At 38.3% G+C, this 14,795-nt stretch overlaps 6 protein-coding genes across 6 annotated transcripts; 4 read left to right on the plus strand and 2 right to left on the minus strand.

Annotated features, from left to right (window-relative positions):
- Nucleotides 1-599: 599 nt before the first annotated feature.
- I206_105399 (uncharacterized protein) lies at nucleotides 600-1,762 on the minus strand (the record flags this gene model as incomplete). The annotated part of the gene is made up of 4 exons (XM_019155439.1): nucleotides 600-729; nucleotides 805-1,041; nucleotides 1,153-1,408; nucleotides 1,480-1,762. The coding sequence occupies 4 exons, from the start codon at nucleotides 1,760-1,762 to the stop codon at nucleotides 600-602; spliced, it is 906 nt and encodes a 301-aa protein (XP_019011593.1).
- Nucleotides 1,763-2,244: 482 nt separating this feature from the next.
- Nucleotides 2,245-3,291, plus strand: I206_105400 (uncharacterized protein; the record flags this gene model as incomplete). Its single annotated transcript, XM_019155438.1, has 3 exons — nucleotides 2,245-2,446; nucleotides 2,517-3,091; nucleotides 3,187-3,291. The coding sequence occupies 3 exons, from the start codon at nucleotides 2,245-2,247 to the stop codon at nucleotides 3,289-3,291; spliced, it is 882 nt and encodes a 293-aa protein (XP_019011592.1).
- Nucleotides 3,292-3,951: 660 nt separating this feature from the next.
- On the plus strand, nucleotides 3,952-6,406 carry I206_105401 (uncharacterized protein; the record flags this gene model as incomplete). The annotated part of the gene is made up of 6 exons (XM_019155437.2): nucleotides 3,952-4,280; nucleotides 4,363-5,061; nucleotides 5,175-5,490; nucleotides 5,590-5,841; nucleotides 5,938-6,070; nucleotides 6,153-6,406. The coding sequence occupies 6 exons, from the start codon at nucleotides 3,952-3,954 to the stop codon at nucleotides 6,404-6,406; spliced, it is 1,983 nt and encodes a 660-aa protein (XP_019011591.2).
- A 149-nt stretch (nucleotides 6,407-6,555) lies between these two features.
- Nucleotides 6,556-8,270, minus strand: I206_105402 (uncharacterized protein; the record flags this gene model as incomplete). The annotated part of the gene is made up of 9 exons (XM_019155436.1): nucleotides 6,556-6,579; nucleotides 6,643-6,785; nucleotides 6,847-6,895; nucleotides 6,964-7,333; nucleotides 7,396-7,607; nucleotides 7,665-7,733; nucleotides 7,787-7,906; nucleotides 7,963-8,032; nucleotides 8,212-8,270. 9 exons carry the CDS (start codon nucleotides 8,268-8,270, stop codon nucleotides 6,556-6,558), a joined length of 1,116 nt encoding a protein of 371 aa, XP_019011590.1.
- A 1,694-nt stretch (nucleotides 8,271-9,964) lies between these two features.
- Nucleotides 9,965-11,849, plus strand: I206_105403 (phosphoglycerate kinase; the record flags this gene model as incomplete). The annotated part of the gene is made up of 10 exons (XM_019155435.1): nucleotides 9,965-10,047; nucleotides 10,112-10,145; nucleotides 10,211-10,256; nucleotides 10,320-10,577; nucleotides 10,651-10,720; nucleotides 10,790-10,985; nucleotides 11,051-11,116; nucleotides 11,172-11,306; nucleotides 11,364-11,690; nucleotides 11,811-11,849. The coding sequence occupies 10 exons, from the start codon at nucleotides 9,965-9,967 to the stop codon at nucleotides 11,847-11,849; spliced, it is 1,254 nt and encodes a 417-aa protein (XP_019011589.1).
- A 428-nt stretch (nucleotides 11,850-12,277) lies between these two features.
- On the plus strand, nucleotides 12,278-14,460 carry I206_105404 (uncharacterized protein; the record flags this gene model as incomplete). The annotated part of the gene is made up of 5 exons (XM_019155434.1): nucleotides 12,278-12,693; nucleotides 12,756-12,855; nucleotides 12,943-13,827; nucleotides 13,899-13,984; nucleotides 14,085-14,460. The coding sequence occupies 5 exons, from the start codon at nucleotides 12,278-12,280 to the stop codon at nucleotides 14,458-14,460; spliced, it is 1,863 nt and encodes a 620-aa protein (XP_019011588.1).
- Nucleotides 14,461-14,795: the final 335 nt, after the last annotated feature.

Genomic DNA, 14,795 nt, shown 5'->3' on the forward strand with positions numbered 1-14,795 from the left:
AAGGTAAATTAGGGTCTTCGACGCAATGCGGAACGAACTGCCTCCGAAGCACTGTGTGTCAATATTCGGTCCAATTATCATACTCTTATCTCAACATTCAGATTCTTCAATCTTTAGCGATTGGTATCAGTATATAATCTTGAGGGAACAAGCCACTGGACGATAGAAGACAGTTGGTGAGTAAAGATAACAACTAGATGTACCACCTATATCTGTCGTATATGATATATTGCAACTTTTAGTGTAGCTTGCGGTCTGTGCTCCAGGGATCAAGTATCAATGCGGCATCGTTACGATTTAAATGATCCAAGCGGTATTGAATTGAAAGCTTGAACCCTAATCTAATGGAGAGATGAAACAGAACATCCCTTAATTTGTGTATCTTACCGCATTTTATTACTTATTACTCTTCCCCTTGATCGTTGTTCCTCCACTTGACAGTCAGTTGGAGATCTTCAAGCCTTGGCGTTGTCACCGAATGATCGAAAATAATGTCAAAAGTCGTGTGTACACGTAGTGAGATCCAATGAAAACAAAAGAAGCATACATTCCGAAGATTCGAAGGAAAACTTAAAAAACAAATACCGAATCTCCATTACTTAGTCCCCTTTTCTCCATTCAGCTGTCAATCTACCGATGGCAGCCATAATACCTAAAGATCCGCCAATCAAAGGGTGGGCCCAGAGTCCGCCAGGTGTGGACCAGTGAACAGTCAAGGGTGCATATCCACTAAGTAAAGAACATGTCATCAGGTATTGTAATGTGTAAGGACGGTACCTGTTGAACGGAATTGATTATACTTACGCGTTAATCATCACGTCATTCTTCCATACTTTCCAATCCTTCGTCAGAGCTCCTTTCATAGTTATCTTGTCTTCTTCTGTGGATTGTTGAACTGGAGTTTGCTCGGATTTGGACAGCTCATACCCTTCAGCTTCCTTCTCTTTGATCTCTGGTTTCGAGTTCCTGAGAAGCTTGGTACGTTGTAAAAGCGATGAATAAGTTTGGCGAAGTTTGTATATGTCTAGGAGTACATATAGCCTAGAATGAAGAAGATCAGCTTTAGCCCGTTGTGTTCATATTAAAACCTTAATCGAATTGGAACATTGGGACTGGACTTTGGAGTTGAAGTTAAAGTTGCTTGGTACTTACGCCCAAAATCTGACACTCCATAATCCCGCTTTTGCAGCTCTTTGCGCATTCAATGGAATTACACCTTTACTATAAAGCCAAGTAAGGTGTTCTAATGGATAGTATAATAACAATGATAAAGCTTGAAGAGTAGGTAAAGTCTTGGGCGAACTGAAAGCGGCCAACCCTTGTTTATTGATTGAATAGACGAGTTTTGGAATGGATTGAAGAGGATTGGGGTGTAAGGATAAGAGCCATGTAAGAATTGGGAGTAAACCTGTGAATAGAAAGTTTTGTTTAATATGGATTTCAGGCGTTTTTCCCAAAAAATTCAAGTAGGAATCTCACCAAATGCTCTGAATACTACTCTTGCTTCACCTACACTTCCACCCATTTTAGCCCAACCTTCGGCCAACTTAACTAATCCAAAAGCTTGCCCATTTTTATTGGATCGAAATTTCGATTTCAAAGCCGCTAGACGAAGTAAAAGAGCTATGACTAAAGGTGAAGAATACTGTACTAGCATGAGAGACGCATCGAGACCAGAGTATGTAGAAGTCAGCTTTGTCAAGCGGGATAGGAGGTATATTGGGGATGTGAGGGATATCTTTGAGGAAGATTTGGAGGACATGTTGGCCGATAAATCAGTGGGGGAAAGGTGGTTATTTGGGTGGTACTGGTTGGTGAAAGGTGAATAGCTTGATAACTAAGTATGACAGTTCGTCTTCCTATTTATATTCCTTGCTACCGTACGAGCCCAAGTACGTAGATTACACATGACATTCCCCACCTGATATTCCATAGTAGCACTAGTTAACGTTACTTGGGTAGCATACGAGATACTGTTTACAAAGTCCGGTTATTTCGGCTAGACTTTTGGTCACGTGGTTATACGGAGAGCTGCACCAAGTCCGACGGGATTAGTCGAAATATGATCCGAGGGTTGTGTAATCGGTGGATAATGAGTGGCCAAAACCAAGATTTAACATTGTAGATAATTGATTACAAAGGACAAAGAAATAGCAATTAAAAGTCTATAACAGCATCCATCTTGTTTAATCTTTATCCTTTACTTCTTATATTTCAACATATCGATCAAAATTCCATTTGAATATGTCACGACCAATCATTGCCCGATCTCTTATGGCTTCTTCGTCTCGTGCCATTCAACCTCGACTTAATCTCACCGTGCGATCTTTTGCCAGTTCTTCGAAGATTCAGATGGCCTCTACCTCGTCCGCTTATGTGGGAATCAGATCAAACAACAACGGGCTGAGAAACAAAGCCGTTGTTTATGATGGTGCTAAACAACAGCGTAAGTCAATCAAAATTTGTATATGATCGTATTTTTGCTGACTGATAAATCGATATCTAAATCGTTTTAGGCCGAACAATGTTCATTCAAACTGAAACTACACCTAATGAAGCATCTTTAAAATTCATACCTGGAGTAAATGTAACTCAAGGTGGTACACATGAATTTTTAGATTTGAGATCAGCATTAAGTTCACCTTTAGCAACTAGATTATTAACAATCGAAGGAGTTACAGGTGTTTTTTTTGGACCAGATTTCGTTACATGTAGTAAAGATGAATCATTAAATTGGTCAATTTTAAAACCTGAAATTTTTGCTATTTTAATGGAACATTTTTCATCTGGACAATCTTTATTTAAAGAAGGTTCAAATGATGATTCAGCACAAGCAGAAGATACAAAAATTTTAGAATCAGATAGTGAAATTGTTGGAATGATTAAAGAATTATTAGAAACTAGAGTTAGACCTGCAATTCAAGAAGATGGAGGTGATATTGAATATAAAGGTTTTGAAGAATCAAATGGAATTGTTAAATTAAAATTAAAAGGAAGTTGTAGAGGTTGTTCAAGTTCAAGTGTAACTTTAAAAAATGGAATTGAAAGAATGTTAATGCATTATGTACCGGAAGTTCAGAGTGTAGAACAGGTAAGTTGACATCCCTTCTGAGACATCCTCTTTATCCTTACATAGATTTGTGTGAAGAAGTGCTGTTGCTAACCTACCTTTTTGTTCCATGCTAGGTTCTTGACGAAGAGGAATTGATAGCTTTAGAGGAGTTTTCGAAATTGGAAGCTAGATTGGAAAAGCAGAAACAAAGAGAAGGTAATCCGAGCAAGCCTGAGTGAGTGTTGTTTTATCTGCATATTAGACCGCCATATCGATGCGAATGCTGATCTGGGTTGATAATTCAGTGTGAGCTCATACCTATCCCATTAAACAGCTATTTTCACCGTTATTAGTGGCTCCCATCCATAGATTTAGTGTTCACATGTATATATCAAGGCTTATCAATCAATGTGAATCGTTTCCTCCACTTCTGACGACGAACGGATTAACACTCTCTGAGATACATGAGATAGCTTCTTGGGGTTTCAGTGTTGGGGCAGAGAGTCCAATCGCCCTCGAATGACTGACTGGATTTCGTCTTCTTAGCATGCACTGAGAGTCAGCATCAGCGTAACGAATTGACTACAAGTCTGACTGCCAGTGGTGTACCCACACTGCTACATGATTCAATAAAGGATGGCTAGGAGGTGTATAACCTTTGAGATGACAACTACATATATGACGGAAGCTGCCGCTTTTGACTTTGTTTTCGTGTTCCTTAAACCTATTGTCCGCTCTTCGTTGATCACTCGTATCGAAATCATGATATATATGTTTATATTTGCCTTATAGTCATTTCGGTTATCACTTGTTAAGTTTTGATATTGCTTCGACCCAACGCTAGTCGTACTACGGACTTGATTGTCTACCACACATAAAGTCGAAACCTATTGCATATAATGGAACAATCTATAGCTGGTCCTTCATCAACAACGAATATACCAATTTCAACATTTCAATCATCTATTACACCTTCATCAATTATACCACCTTCATTACCTACTATCCTTGAATCATTGAATAATCTTTTAATTAATCAACAAAATCGAAATTTATCTTTAACTCACTTGAATCCATATGTATCAAATCAAGAAAGAAAAGGAAAAAGTAAAGATGAAAGACAAATTATAAATAATTTAAAAGAATCAATAAGTAATTTAAGATATATTTTAAATGAATCAAATGATATAGAAGAACAAAATAGATTAATAAGAGGATTAAAAGAAATGTTAGTAAAAATAATTAAAAATTCTCATCTCAAAATCAAGTTATTAATTGATAATTAAATTAATTTAAATTCTTTTTTTTAGATCAAATCATCAAAATAATTTATTATCAATTTTACCTAATTTTCAACCAAATCTTTCTTCTTCTTCTTCTTCTTCTTCTTCTTCATTAAATGAAAAATCAATTTCATTTCCTTCTAATTTATTATTATTAAATCCAATTGAATTATTAGAAAAAATAAGTTTAGAAATTAAATTACAATGTTTTATTGAAGATTCACAATTTGGTTTAATGAAATCAAGTTTAGCAATTGCTGGAAATAAATTTGTTTGTGATGTAGATTTAATTGATAATATTTCATATTCACAAAATCAACAAGAAGAAGAAGAAGAAGATGATGATGATGATAATTTAGAAGATGAAAATATGAATAATATAAATAAGAATAATAATATTAAAAAATCAATTGAAAATCAAAATTTAACAAATAGTGAAAAAATTAAATTAAGTAAAATTTCATTTAATCATATTACATTTTCTGAAAATACTGAAAAATCTGAATATATAACATTTATTTTAAAATTTTTAATTGAAGATTATTTAAATATTTTTTATAATGATCAAATTGATAATTGGAAGAAACAGAATGTATTGGAAAATCTGAAAAGTGGATTAAAAGAATTAAAAGAATTAGATGAATATACAACAGAACAAGGTAAAGATGGATTTGAAGAATTGGAAAAAATCGTCAAAGTTATGGAGGAGTTCAAAACCAATGAAAGGTGAGTTAAAGGTATCCGCTTTTCCACGAAGTTGAGCATAAAGATCAAATAAATATCTATCTGTCAATTGATGCTTGTATGAATGCTGAGAATGAAAATATTATAAAACACAGTCAAAGTAAAATATATAATACCAAATCTCTTTCAATATTCCCTACATTTCACCTCTTACCTCCTACATCATCTTCATCTGAAGAACAGTCGAATAATCCAATCATCAAAATTCGTCCACCCAATCCTGGAGAGAAAGTACCGTCGCCAACATTTGATGAAGAAGGGAATGAAGATGTAAATATGGATAATAATGATTTAGGTATAAAAGATTGGATAATTGAAATTGAAGATGAATTAATAGTTAGAAGGAATTTCTTAAATCAAGAAATAGAATTAAAAGATACATTAAATGGTATAAAAATTGAGAATTTACTTGTAAGTTTTCAATCAAATCATTTTGCTTTAATTTAATGTAAATTATATGAGTTTGAAAGAAAACAATTGAGTTTGATACAATTTGAATTTGAAAAATAGTATCTACCTTATCAATCTTCACCAATAATAACTTCATCTTTAAATCAACAAATTCAAATGTTCCCTTATTCTTCAAATTTCATTCATTCCTCGAATTTTAATCAAAATGGAAATTCGCGAGATAAAGATAATGAAACTCAAGGTAATATGATAGAACAACGTTGGAGTATGGTACAACCTGGACCTACTGCTTTTGTAATAGGTAGAATTGGTATACCTTCAACTCAACTTGAATTAAGTAAAATCCTCAATGTGAGTTATTCACTGGGTCTTTGAAATCTTCTTCAATTACAGAATGATCAGCCAAAAATTTAATGGAAATGATTTACTGATAATGAAATTGAATAGTCAATTCGTAATCAGATTATTTTGAATAAACTATTCAAATCAATTTTCAAGGTAGATCACTTAGTACCCGATCAATTAAATCAAGAAGAAGAAGATGATGAAGATCAAACAAATTTGGATGATCTATTATCTAGTATGTAAAAAATATCACTTTCTCTCTATAGTAAAATGAATAAATGAGAACCCGCTAAACAAAGATCGAAATCCTCTCTTAGGTGAACAACAACAGTCAATACCAATCAATCTTACCCTTACTCAAAGTGAATTTCAGATCAATTTCCCATTAATAAATGATAAAGATGGAAAGGTCAAAATTGTATATGTCATCGTGAAACCGAGTCGAAAGGGAGCAGGCCTCGTTGATATATATGTTGATCAACAACTCTTGGATGTGCATATTGAAACCGACTCTGAATTGGATTTGGTAAAGATTCTGAAGAGGATTATTGTAAAGGTTAAAGCAGATTAGTGATACTTCAGACCAAGATAAACATGTATGCAAATATCAGGACAAACAATTCAGAGAGGTTTCGCATAAAATTCATAGGACAGATCACAGATCTGATTTTTCTAGGTTGTTCTGCAACCCAATACACAATGACTAAAACAATCCCTCGATCACCATCCACCTGTTTCATCGTCCTAGATCATACCATTATTAGCTAAGGCGCGTAAACGTCCTGATTATATCAAGGAGAAACTGACCTCTTGTCGCGGAGTCATGACCCTCGAAGGTTGAGCATGAGTTTGTTGATGAGAGTAGGTTGACACCTGAGCAAGTCGACTAGGGTGAATGAAAGCCTGTGAAGCGATTGGTGCTTGGTAAGAGCTGGGTTGTTGCAAGGACTCTACGCGATCTCATTATTTTACTGTCACTCGGGACTATGAATAAGGATAGTGGGCACTCACTTTGTTCATCGTGCATTCCTTCATCCTTGCGTCCCGGACACTCCCTAGACTAGCGATCATGTCGGTGTTAGCACTCTAGCAGCTTGCAAGAGATGACTGCATCCGAAACTGACTCACAAAGTGTCCTGTTTGTCCACAATTGTAACATTCACTACCAACTCCGCTTCGTTGTCCAGTATACCTACTGTCTGCGCCGCCTTCATCCCACCCATTAGTCTGCTCTGCTTCACCCTCCTCAGGTGTAGGCTCTCGCGCATTTCCACTTCTCTCGCCCCAGCCTCGTCGTTCTCCTGAAGGAGGAGGGCGATTCCAATTTGAATCTCGGGGAAGTGTACGGAAGCCAGACCTATCACTTCGACCGTTGCCTCCGACACTTTGGTCGGCAGCAGCTCGATCTCCGAATCTCCCACTAGATCTATCAAAGACCTCAAGTAATTTATCGATGGTTAACGGGATCCCTTCATGATTGAGCTCTGGGTTCTTATAGCTAGGAAAGATGAATGTCAAATAAATGAGTTCACTTTGACAAGCAAAAAGCATGGGACTTACACTACGCCTCCTTCCCAGGCTACCATGGCACCACCCGGAGAAGCAGGTTGTGGCAATGGGGATGTCTCAACGAGTGGGACTTGTGATGCGGGTGGCCAGCCCTCATGCGCGTTTATCGGAACGGAGATAGGCGCAGGGGCAGGATACATCCTGTGTCTCGATCCATGGACCGTGACCAGCTCTTCTGGGGGAGGGAGAGTGTCGCTTCCAGGCTAGATTTATCGATGTTAAATGGCCAAGAGCAGGAGCTGTGGTCAAGTGAAACTCACAGCTGGTACCCTGAACCCATACCCAGGGGAGAACGTGGGTAGCTTTTGGATTCGTTGAGAGTCATTGGTCTTTGTAACGCTCATCAGCTTGTGTTTATGTACTCTATAATAATCCGACTTACGGTCATTTGACCCGAAGTTGCTTTTCGCATCTCTCGTTGCTTCTTTTTGAGTATTAGTCGTTGTTGTTCCAGTTCGAGAAGCTTGAGGCTGTCGGCAAGTTCATCGTCGCTAATATCGGACTAGATTCAACATTCTTATCAGCCATGCTTCTACGAGTTCTATCCAGTCTACTTACGTCGCATCCATCTTGTTGACAATGTTTCATCTGCTCTGGAAACTCGGGGTTGTTCGTCAGGATTCGTTGACTAAAAATGTTACATTTGTGAGCACCAATTGGCGAGTGGAATAAGCTGACGAGAGAGAGAGAACCCGCATGTCTGACGTGTTCAGATTCCAAAGTCTTGATATGAGAGTGACAAGATCAAACAGGAGATGAAACGCAGGAAAAAGAGAGGGAAGGAGACAGCGGCAGGGTTGCACTCACCCTTGTAGATTCTCTCGAAGAGGCGTATTATGTTCCTTATCTCTGGGATAAGAAAACATCGTACCGAAAACGAAGGTTTGGGTGCTCAGAGAGATTCTCGCTCAAGAGATTGATTCTAAGTGAAAAGAGGGAGGAAAAAGAGATTATGGAAAAATTGAAGTAAAAGATGGGAAAAGATAGAAAAGGAAAAGATAGAGTAAGAGGAAAGATAGATGAGTTGATGGTTCGAGGGGAAATTCAAGTCAGTGGGGATCTCATTGGTACGATCAGAATTCAAGATGAGTCAACCAACAAATGTCTACTCGTGTTATGTTAAATAAGATCGAAACTGGTCAGTGCGCAACAAACTTTTAATTACCTTGATAGGAAATTTTGTTATTGTCAGATCGATATTCGCCATCAAATCCAATCATCAACAGTAATACTAGTAGTGATCTCAACTAATCATCGTGGCACGAGGCGAATCAATTTGATTTATTTTTGATTATGTTTGAGTATTCTATGGCAGACTGTATTACGTAACCCATATGATTGAAGGAAATCGCGACCCGAGTCGCTCCGACATTTCGTATATCAAGTTTGTCTTCGTTGATAATGATGAGAAGGCCATGAATAAATGGGGAATTGATGTTCTTGAAACCACCCGAGATTCCTCCTCATGCTTACATTGGAGTGATTGTTCAACAACCCCACTCAACTCCGCCTGCCGTGAAATCCTCCAAAAATTCGCTCCAGGAGAAAATTGTGATATTCCAGATTTATGCATCCTCATCCAGTCTAGATAATCCGACTAACATTCCATCTCATCAACCAAAAAGCTTAGTCTAAGCCTTAGCTTGTTCGAGTCGAAGGTAGTAATCATCTCGCTTCTTCACTGTAATTTTTGGATCAGAACATCATTAGCTTGTCCAATATTTCTTGAGCGCGAAAGAACGACTTTTGCTTACTCATTGGGACGTGGACGGTGTACCAGAAGACGTAAGCACCGGCAGTACCTAATCCGATACTATATGATCAAAATCAATATCAGTATTAATTGGAACTGAATTGATATTGCAGAAGGATGGACAAACCCGGCTGTGAGATCAGTTATAAGTCTCTTTCGGAGCTACATGAACAATCAAATCAGCTTGGTTCCCTCCCAGAGATTTTGTAAGAATGTAAGCTGACCTTTCCAACGATAGGAGCGACGGGCATTGTGTATGATTTTATGTGTTTTGTGTATTATAGAGTATAATGAAATAGAGATTTAATGATTTGCGTAATAACGAGAGACGAGGAATTGGTGTATGGAATCAATCGCATAGGATGTTAGCGTAAACGTAAGGTTTGATTGGATATCAATATTAAGTGTGTTACGGAAATAAGATTGGTCAAATGCATCCGTGGGAATTTATAGCTTAAGTCTGAATTTGATGTTGCGGCAATAGCAAAAAGATGAACGTGGGGATAACGTCACGGAATATCACCACCCCCTCTCACGCCAAAATAGGTAACATATCTATTCCATTGTTTTCCTTTTCCCAATCAAGCCTTGTACGGATCAACAAATACCATAGGTGAGCTTCTCTACGTGCTATTCTGTATAAGAAAGAGAAGCACGATTAATACTGACTCAGTCCATCTCTTCTTGTAATCCTTCCATCGACTTATGAAATATCCCTCACTACGAATTTTCACCTTTCTTCTGCCACTTGTATTTGCTATTTTCGCTGTATACGTCTATCAACCACAGAAAAGGCAATCCATTACAATGTCTCTCTCCTCCAAGCTTTCCATCACCGATGTTTCCCTCAAAGGTGAACGAGTCCTCATTCGAGTTGACTTTAACGTTCCGTAAGTTTGCTCGTTTTTCCGTTGTATACTTGTGTAGCTCAAGGACGTTGTTCTTGTAAATCAGTCAAGACAAGGAATTAAACATCACCAACCCTGCTGTAAGCTTTTCGATCTTATTGAGATGAGAAGGCATCGCTGACATTCTGTAATTGGCCGGGATTAGCGTATCGTTGCTGCTCTTCCAACCATCAAATATGCTATCGACCAAGGTATGTCTGCTTGTCTGTTTCCGATCATTTAATTTGCATTCAATGTTAATACCTTGTCCTCAGGAGCCAAATCTGTCATCTTGATGTCTCACTTAGGTCGACCAGATGGTTCCCCCAATCCCAAATTCTCCCTTAAACCAGTCGCTTCCAAACTTTCTGAGCTCCTTAACAAAGACGTCAAATTCCTCGACAACTGTGTAGGAGAAGATGTCAAGAAGGCTGTCTTGGCCGGAGAGAATGGTCAAGTCTTCCTTTTAGAGAATTTGCGATTCCACGTTGAAGAGGAAGGCAAAGGTAAGAAAGATGGTGAGAAGATCAAGGGTGAGCTACGATTTCCGCTTAGAAACCTATAGAAAGCAGAATTTTTAGCTTACAGCTTGCGCTTGCTTGTTAGCTGACCCTGAGAATGTCAAGAAGTTCAGGGAAGACTTGACTGCCCTTGGTACGGTCTACATCAATGATGCGTGAGCTTCTCTCAGCTGCCAGCCCGCATATTTCGATACACAGATAGCTGACTGCGCCTATATGTTCAGCTTTGGTACCGCACACAGAGCTCACTCTTCCATGGTCGGTGTACAACTCCCTCAAAGAGCTGCTGGTTTCCTCATGAAGAAGGAGCTCGAATACTTTGCTAAAGTTCTCGAACACCCTGAACGACCTTTCTTGGCTATTCTCGGTGGTGCCAAGGTTGCAGACAAGATTCAATTGATCGAAAACATGCTTGACCAAGTAAGTTCACCTGTCGCGAGCTATCGGTTCAGATCTGACAGCTGACTGACCTCCTTTCCTGATAGGTGAACACCCTCATTATCTGCGGTGGTATGTCCTTCACTTTCAAGAAGACCCTCGAGAACGTTGAGGTGAGTAGAAAATCTCGATGAGCAAATGATAGTTGCTGACACGAAGACTGCTCAGATTGGTACATCTCTCTTCGATCAAGAAGGTTCCCAAAAAGTTCAATCTCTTGTTGAAAAGGCCAAAAAGAACAACGTCAAACTTGTCTTCCCTGTTGACTACGTTACCGCCGATAAATTCGACAAAGATGCTCAAGTGGGTGCACTGTCTTGAGAATTTGACATTAAATGCTGATCTACTTTTCGCGAAAAGGTTGGCGAAGCTACTGACGAATCTGGTATTCCCTCTGAGTGGATGGGCCTTGATGCCGGACCTAAATCAAGGGAACTCTTCGCTCAAACCGTCTCTGAAGCTAAAACCATTCTTTGGAATGGACCCGCTGGAGTCTTCGAATTCCCCAACTTCGCTAAAGGCTCTAACGCCCTTCTCGACGCTACCATCAAAGCTGCCAAAAACGGTGCTACTGTTATTGTCGGTGGAGGAGATACCGCTACTTTAGTTGCTAACGCCGGAAAAGAGAGTGAATTGAGTCACGTCTCAACTGGTGGTGGTGCATCTCTTGAACTTCTCGAAGGAAAGGTGAGTTATATTCTATATCCCTTGCATCTTAATCTTCTATCAATAGTGCACAATGCAAAACTGAGAGAGGCAGGAGGCGAAAGGGAAATGGACAGAGGCTGACATTTGTAATTCATTCAGACTCTCCCCGGTGTTGCTGAGCTCTCCGAAAAGAAGTGAATGTTTGCTGCTTTGTGAAGATGGGCGGAAGGAAATATATGATTACATGCATATCAATAATGGTACTGGATCAAATGTATTGCACCCATTCTGATTAGTGTGCATATGACATGGATTTTTCAGAAATTATTTTATGCTACACGTTCCTCACACAATTTCATATCATATTTTCTATTCAATCCATGCTTTAAAGCACATCACCAGATTGGTTTTTAGGGGACTAGCATTGTTGTTCTGAGTGACATCAGTCTTATTCGCTAACCCCATTTAAGTGGCAACATTGACTTTGTTTGACGCGTCGCGAATTTAGGCCGTACAAGTTGTCAACAAATTCCAGATCAATACTCATTTGCATTGTTGCTCATCGTATATTTCTTTTTGATGAGAATCACTCGTCTGATACTTTCAGCCAGAACGAAGAATTAACGATGCCTTCTTTAGCTGATACATTAGATACATTATCAACTCGAACATCTGAATTAGCTTATTTATCAACTTTAAATAATAAACCAAGTGGACCATTTGTTCAAGCTTATTTAGGTGGTTCTTCTACTTCTTCATCATCAAAAACATCAAGAAAAAAAGGAAATGTTTTAAGTTTAATTAGAGATTCAAATGAAAGTGAAATTAGATTATTTAAATTTATAGGAGAATCTTCAATTCAAAATGGGATTTCTAGTGGTGGTGGTGGAGGAGGAGGAGGAGGAGGTAATAAAAAAGTTGAAAAAAGAGAAAATAATTTAGTTACTCCTCTTAAAGAATTAAAAAAGAATAAAAATCAAATGAATGGAAGAGATGAGATTGAAATCGTTCTTAAAACTGCTTTGAAACTTGTTGATGATTAGTAAGTCTTACTATATTGACTGATATATTAGGTATCCTCTTTTACTGATCCTTTTTTTAAAGCCGACCGATGCCTAGAGCACGAGCTCATATTGCCAATTTACTTGATTCGCATCATTCTTCTCGAGAGAGATTATTAGAGCTAGAAAGATTGATTGAGGAGGTAAGTCATAGATATACGATTACAAGGTGTCCAACTAAATTGAATCGCATTTTCCATCTTAATTCTGCTGACCTCCTTTCCCCTCAGGCTTCCAAACCCCAATCTTCCACTTCTGTGTCCTCTGCAAAACCGCCTTCACCTGTTACTGTATCAGAAACTTCAGAGTCAACTCCTACAGACCAACCCAAATTGACAGCAGACGAAGCTATAAAAGCGGAAGAAGCTGCTTTACGTGCTTTAGAAGCATCATTGATTCCACTTCGAAAAGCTCATCAATCCCAAGAAGATCGACAACCAACTGGATATTCTCCTCCACCTCCATCCACTAAAACCTTACTTTCTTCCCCACCGACGAATACACAAACTCCAGCTAAAACTCCAGGAAGAACATTTACAACTACGAATTCCATGCAAACTCCAGCTAAACAAATGCCACATGTTACGAATAGTCTGGTAGTCAATGGTATGACACCTAGACGAGTTGATCGATTTTCTCCTTTACGATTATTAACACCAAAAGTACCTATTGGATCAAGTAATCTTGGAAATGAAAATCCTGAGACTGGTGGAGGAAGAAGAAGTATATTTGGTAGACCAAGTAATGTACGACAATCCGTTTTAAATACCCCTGCAAGCTCAAGTACAATACCTAAACCCGCTGCTGGAGTATTCAGCACACCGTATAACAACTACATTGCCGAAGGGAATGAAAGAACACCTGCACCTCTACCAAATGTAAATGCACAACAACAAGCGATTGAAGAGCAAGAAGAAGATGACCAGACTATCAGAATACCCTCTTCTCCACCTGTCTTAGCTCCGCCTATAGAACCTGTTGCAACTCCAGCTAAGGCTGAAGATGAAGTACACAACGTTGAAACCATGAATCCGATGCCAGCAGTGACGACAGTTTCTGATGATGGTACATTGAATGGGGTAGATCTTAATGCTGAAGGTGTAAAAGCTGGTATTGTGAGAGCGATTTCCTCTTCTCTTTTCCAAAAATACTGTTCAGCTGATTAGGTTTCTGTGCGATTTGGTAGGCAAAAGTGTGGAATACGTTAGGTGAAATGATGCGTCAAGGTATGAAGGATGGTCAAGAGGTGACCCAAGATGTAGAATCGTCTATGTAAGTGTTCTTTCATTTATGAAGCGGAGTCGTTGGTGGAATAGGAGAAAAATTTCTGCATTTTCCTTTTATGCTGACTTTTGTTTGTTTTCGGGTTTAGTAAACATTTAATTCACCTTTCAACATCGGATTTACCAGCTCCACCTTCTCCAAGCTCTTCATCAGCTACATCGATAACAACGATAAACATAAGTAAACCAATAACATCAGAAACTATACTTTTTTCTCATTTATTACTTTCAATTTTACGTTCAATTAACTCTAAACAACAATCTTTAACAAATTCAATAAATGGACAAGAAGTTGGAGGAGTAGATATGAATGAAATGAAAGAAAGTCTCACTTCTATTGCAAAAGCAAGAAACTTTGATGGCGCAAATACTGTTGGAACCAAAATTATTTATGCAGCTGTAGGTAAAAGGACAATTAGTATAGATAGAAAAGGTGGAAGTGGGAAAATTAGATTTGCTATTTAAGGGAGTATTTGTGGCTTTGAAGAAGGAATTTTATTTTATGTACGATGATAGATTAGACTTATGTATGATTTAAATGGGATCTTTTTAGTCAATATCTTGTAAGACGCATGTTGCATATTGCATGTTGAAATTATTTTACAACTCCAATAATAGCTTGAATGAAATCTCTTTACCGGATAATCTTTTAAACGCGTCACGATACAATCAGCACGCGTCCTGTTTAATTAATGTTACTTCTCGCAACGATCCTCCAGCTTCTCCTTCTTTAACAGAAAGATTGCCTCTGCATGATTGACTCGCAAGTCTCATCGAAACGTATCATCGCTCTTACATCA

The sequence above is a fragment of the Kwoniella pini genome, chromosome 7, assembly GCF_000512605.2.
Source record: "Kwoniella pini CBS 10737 chromosome 7, complete sequence".
Taxonomy (NCBI): Eukaryota; Fungi; Basidiomycota; class Tremellomycetes; order Tremellales; family Cryptococcaceae; genus Kwoniella; species Kwoniella pini.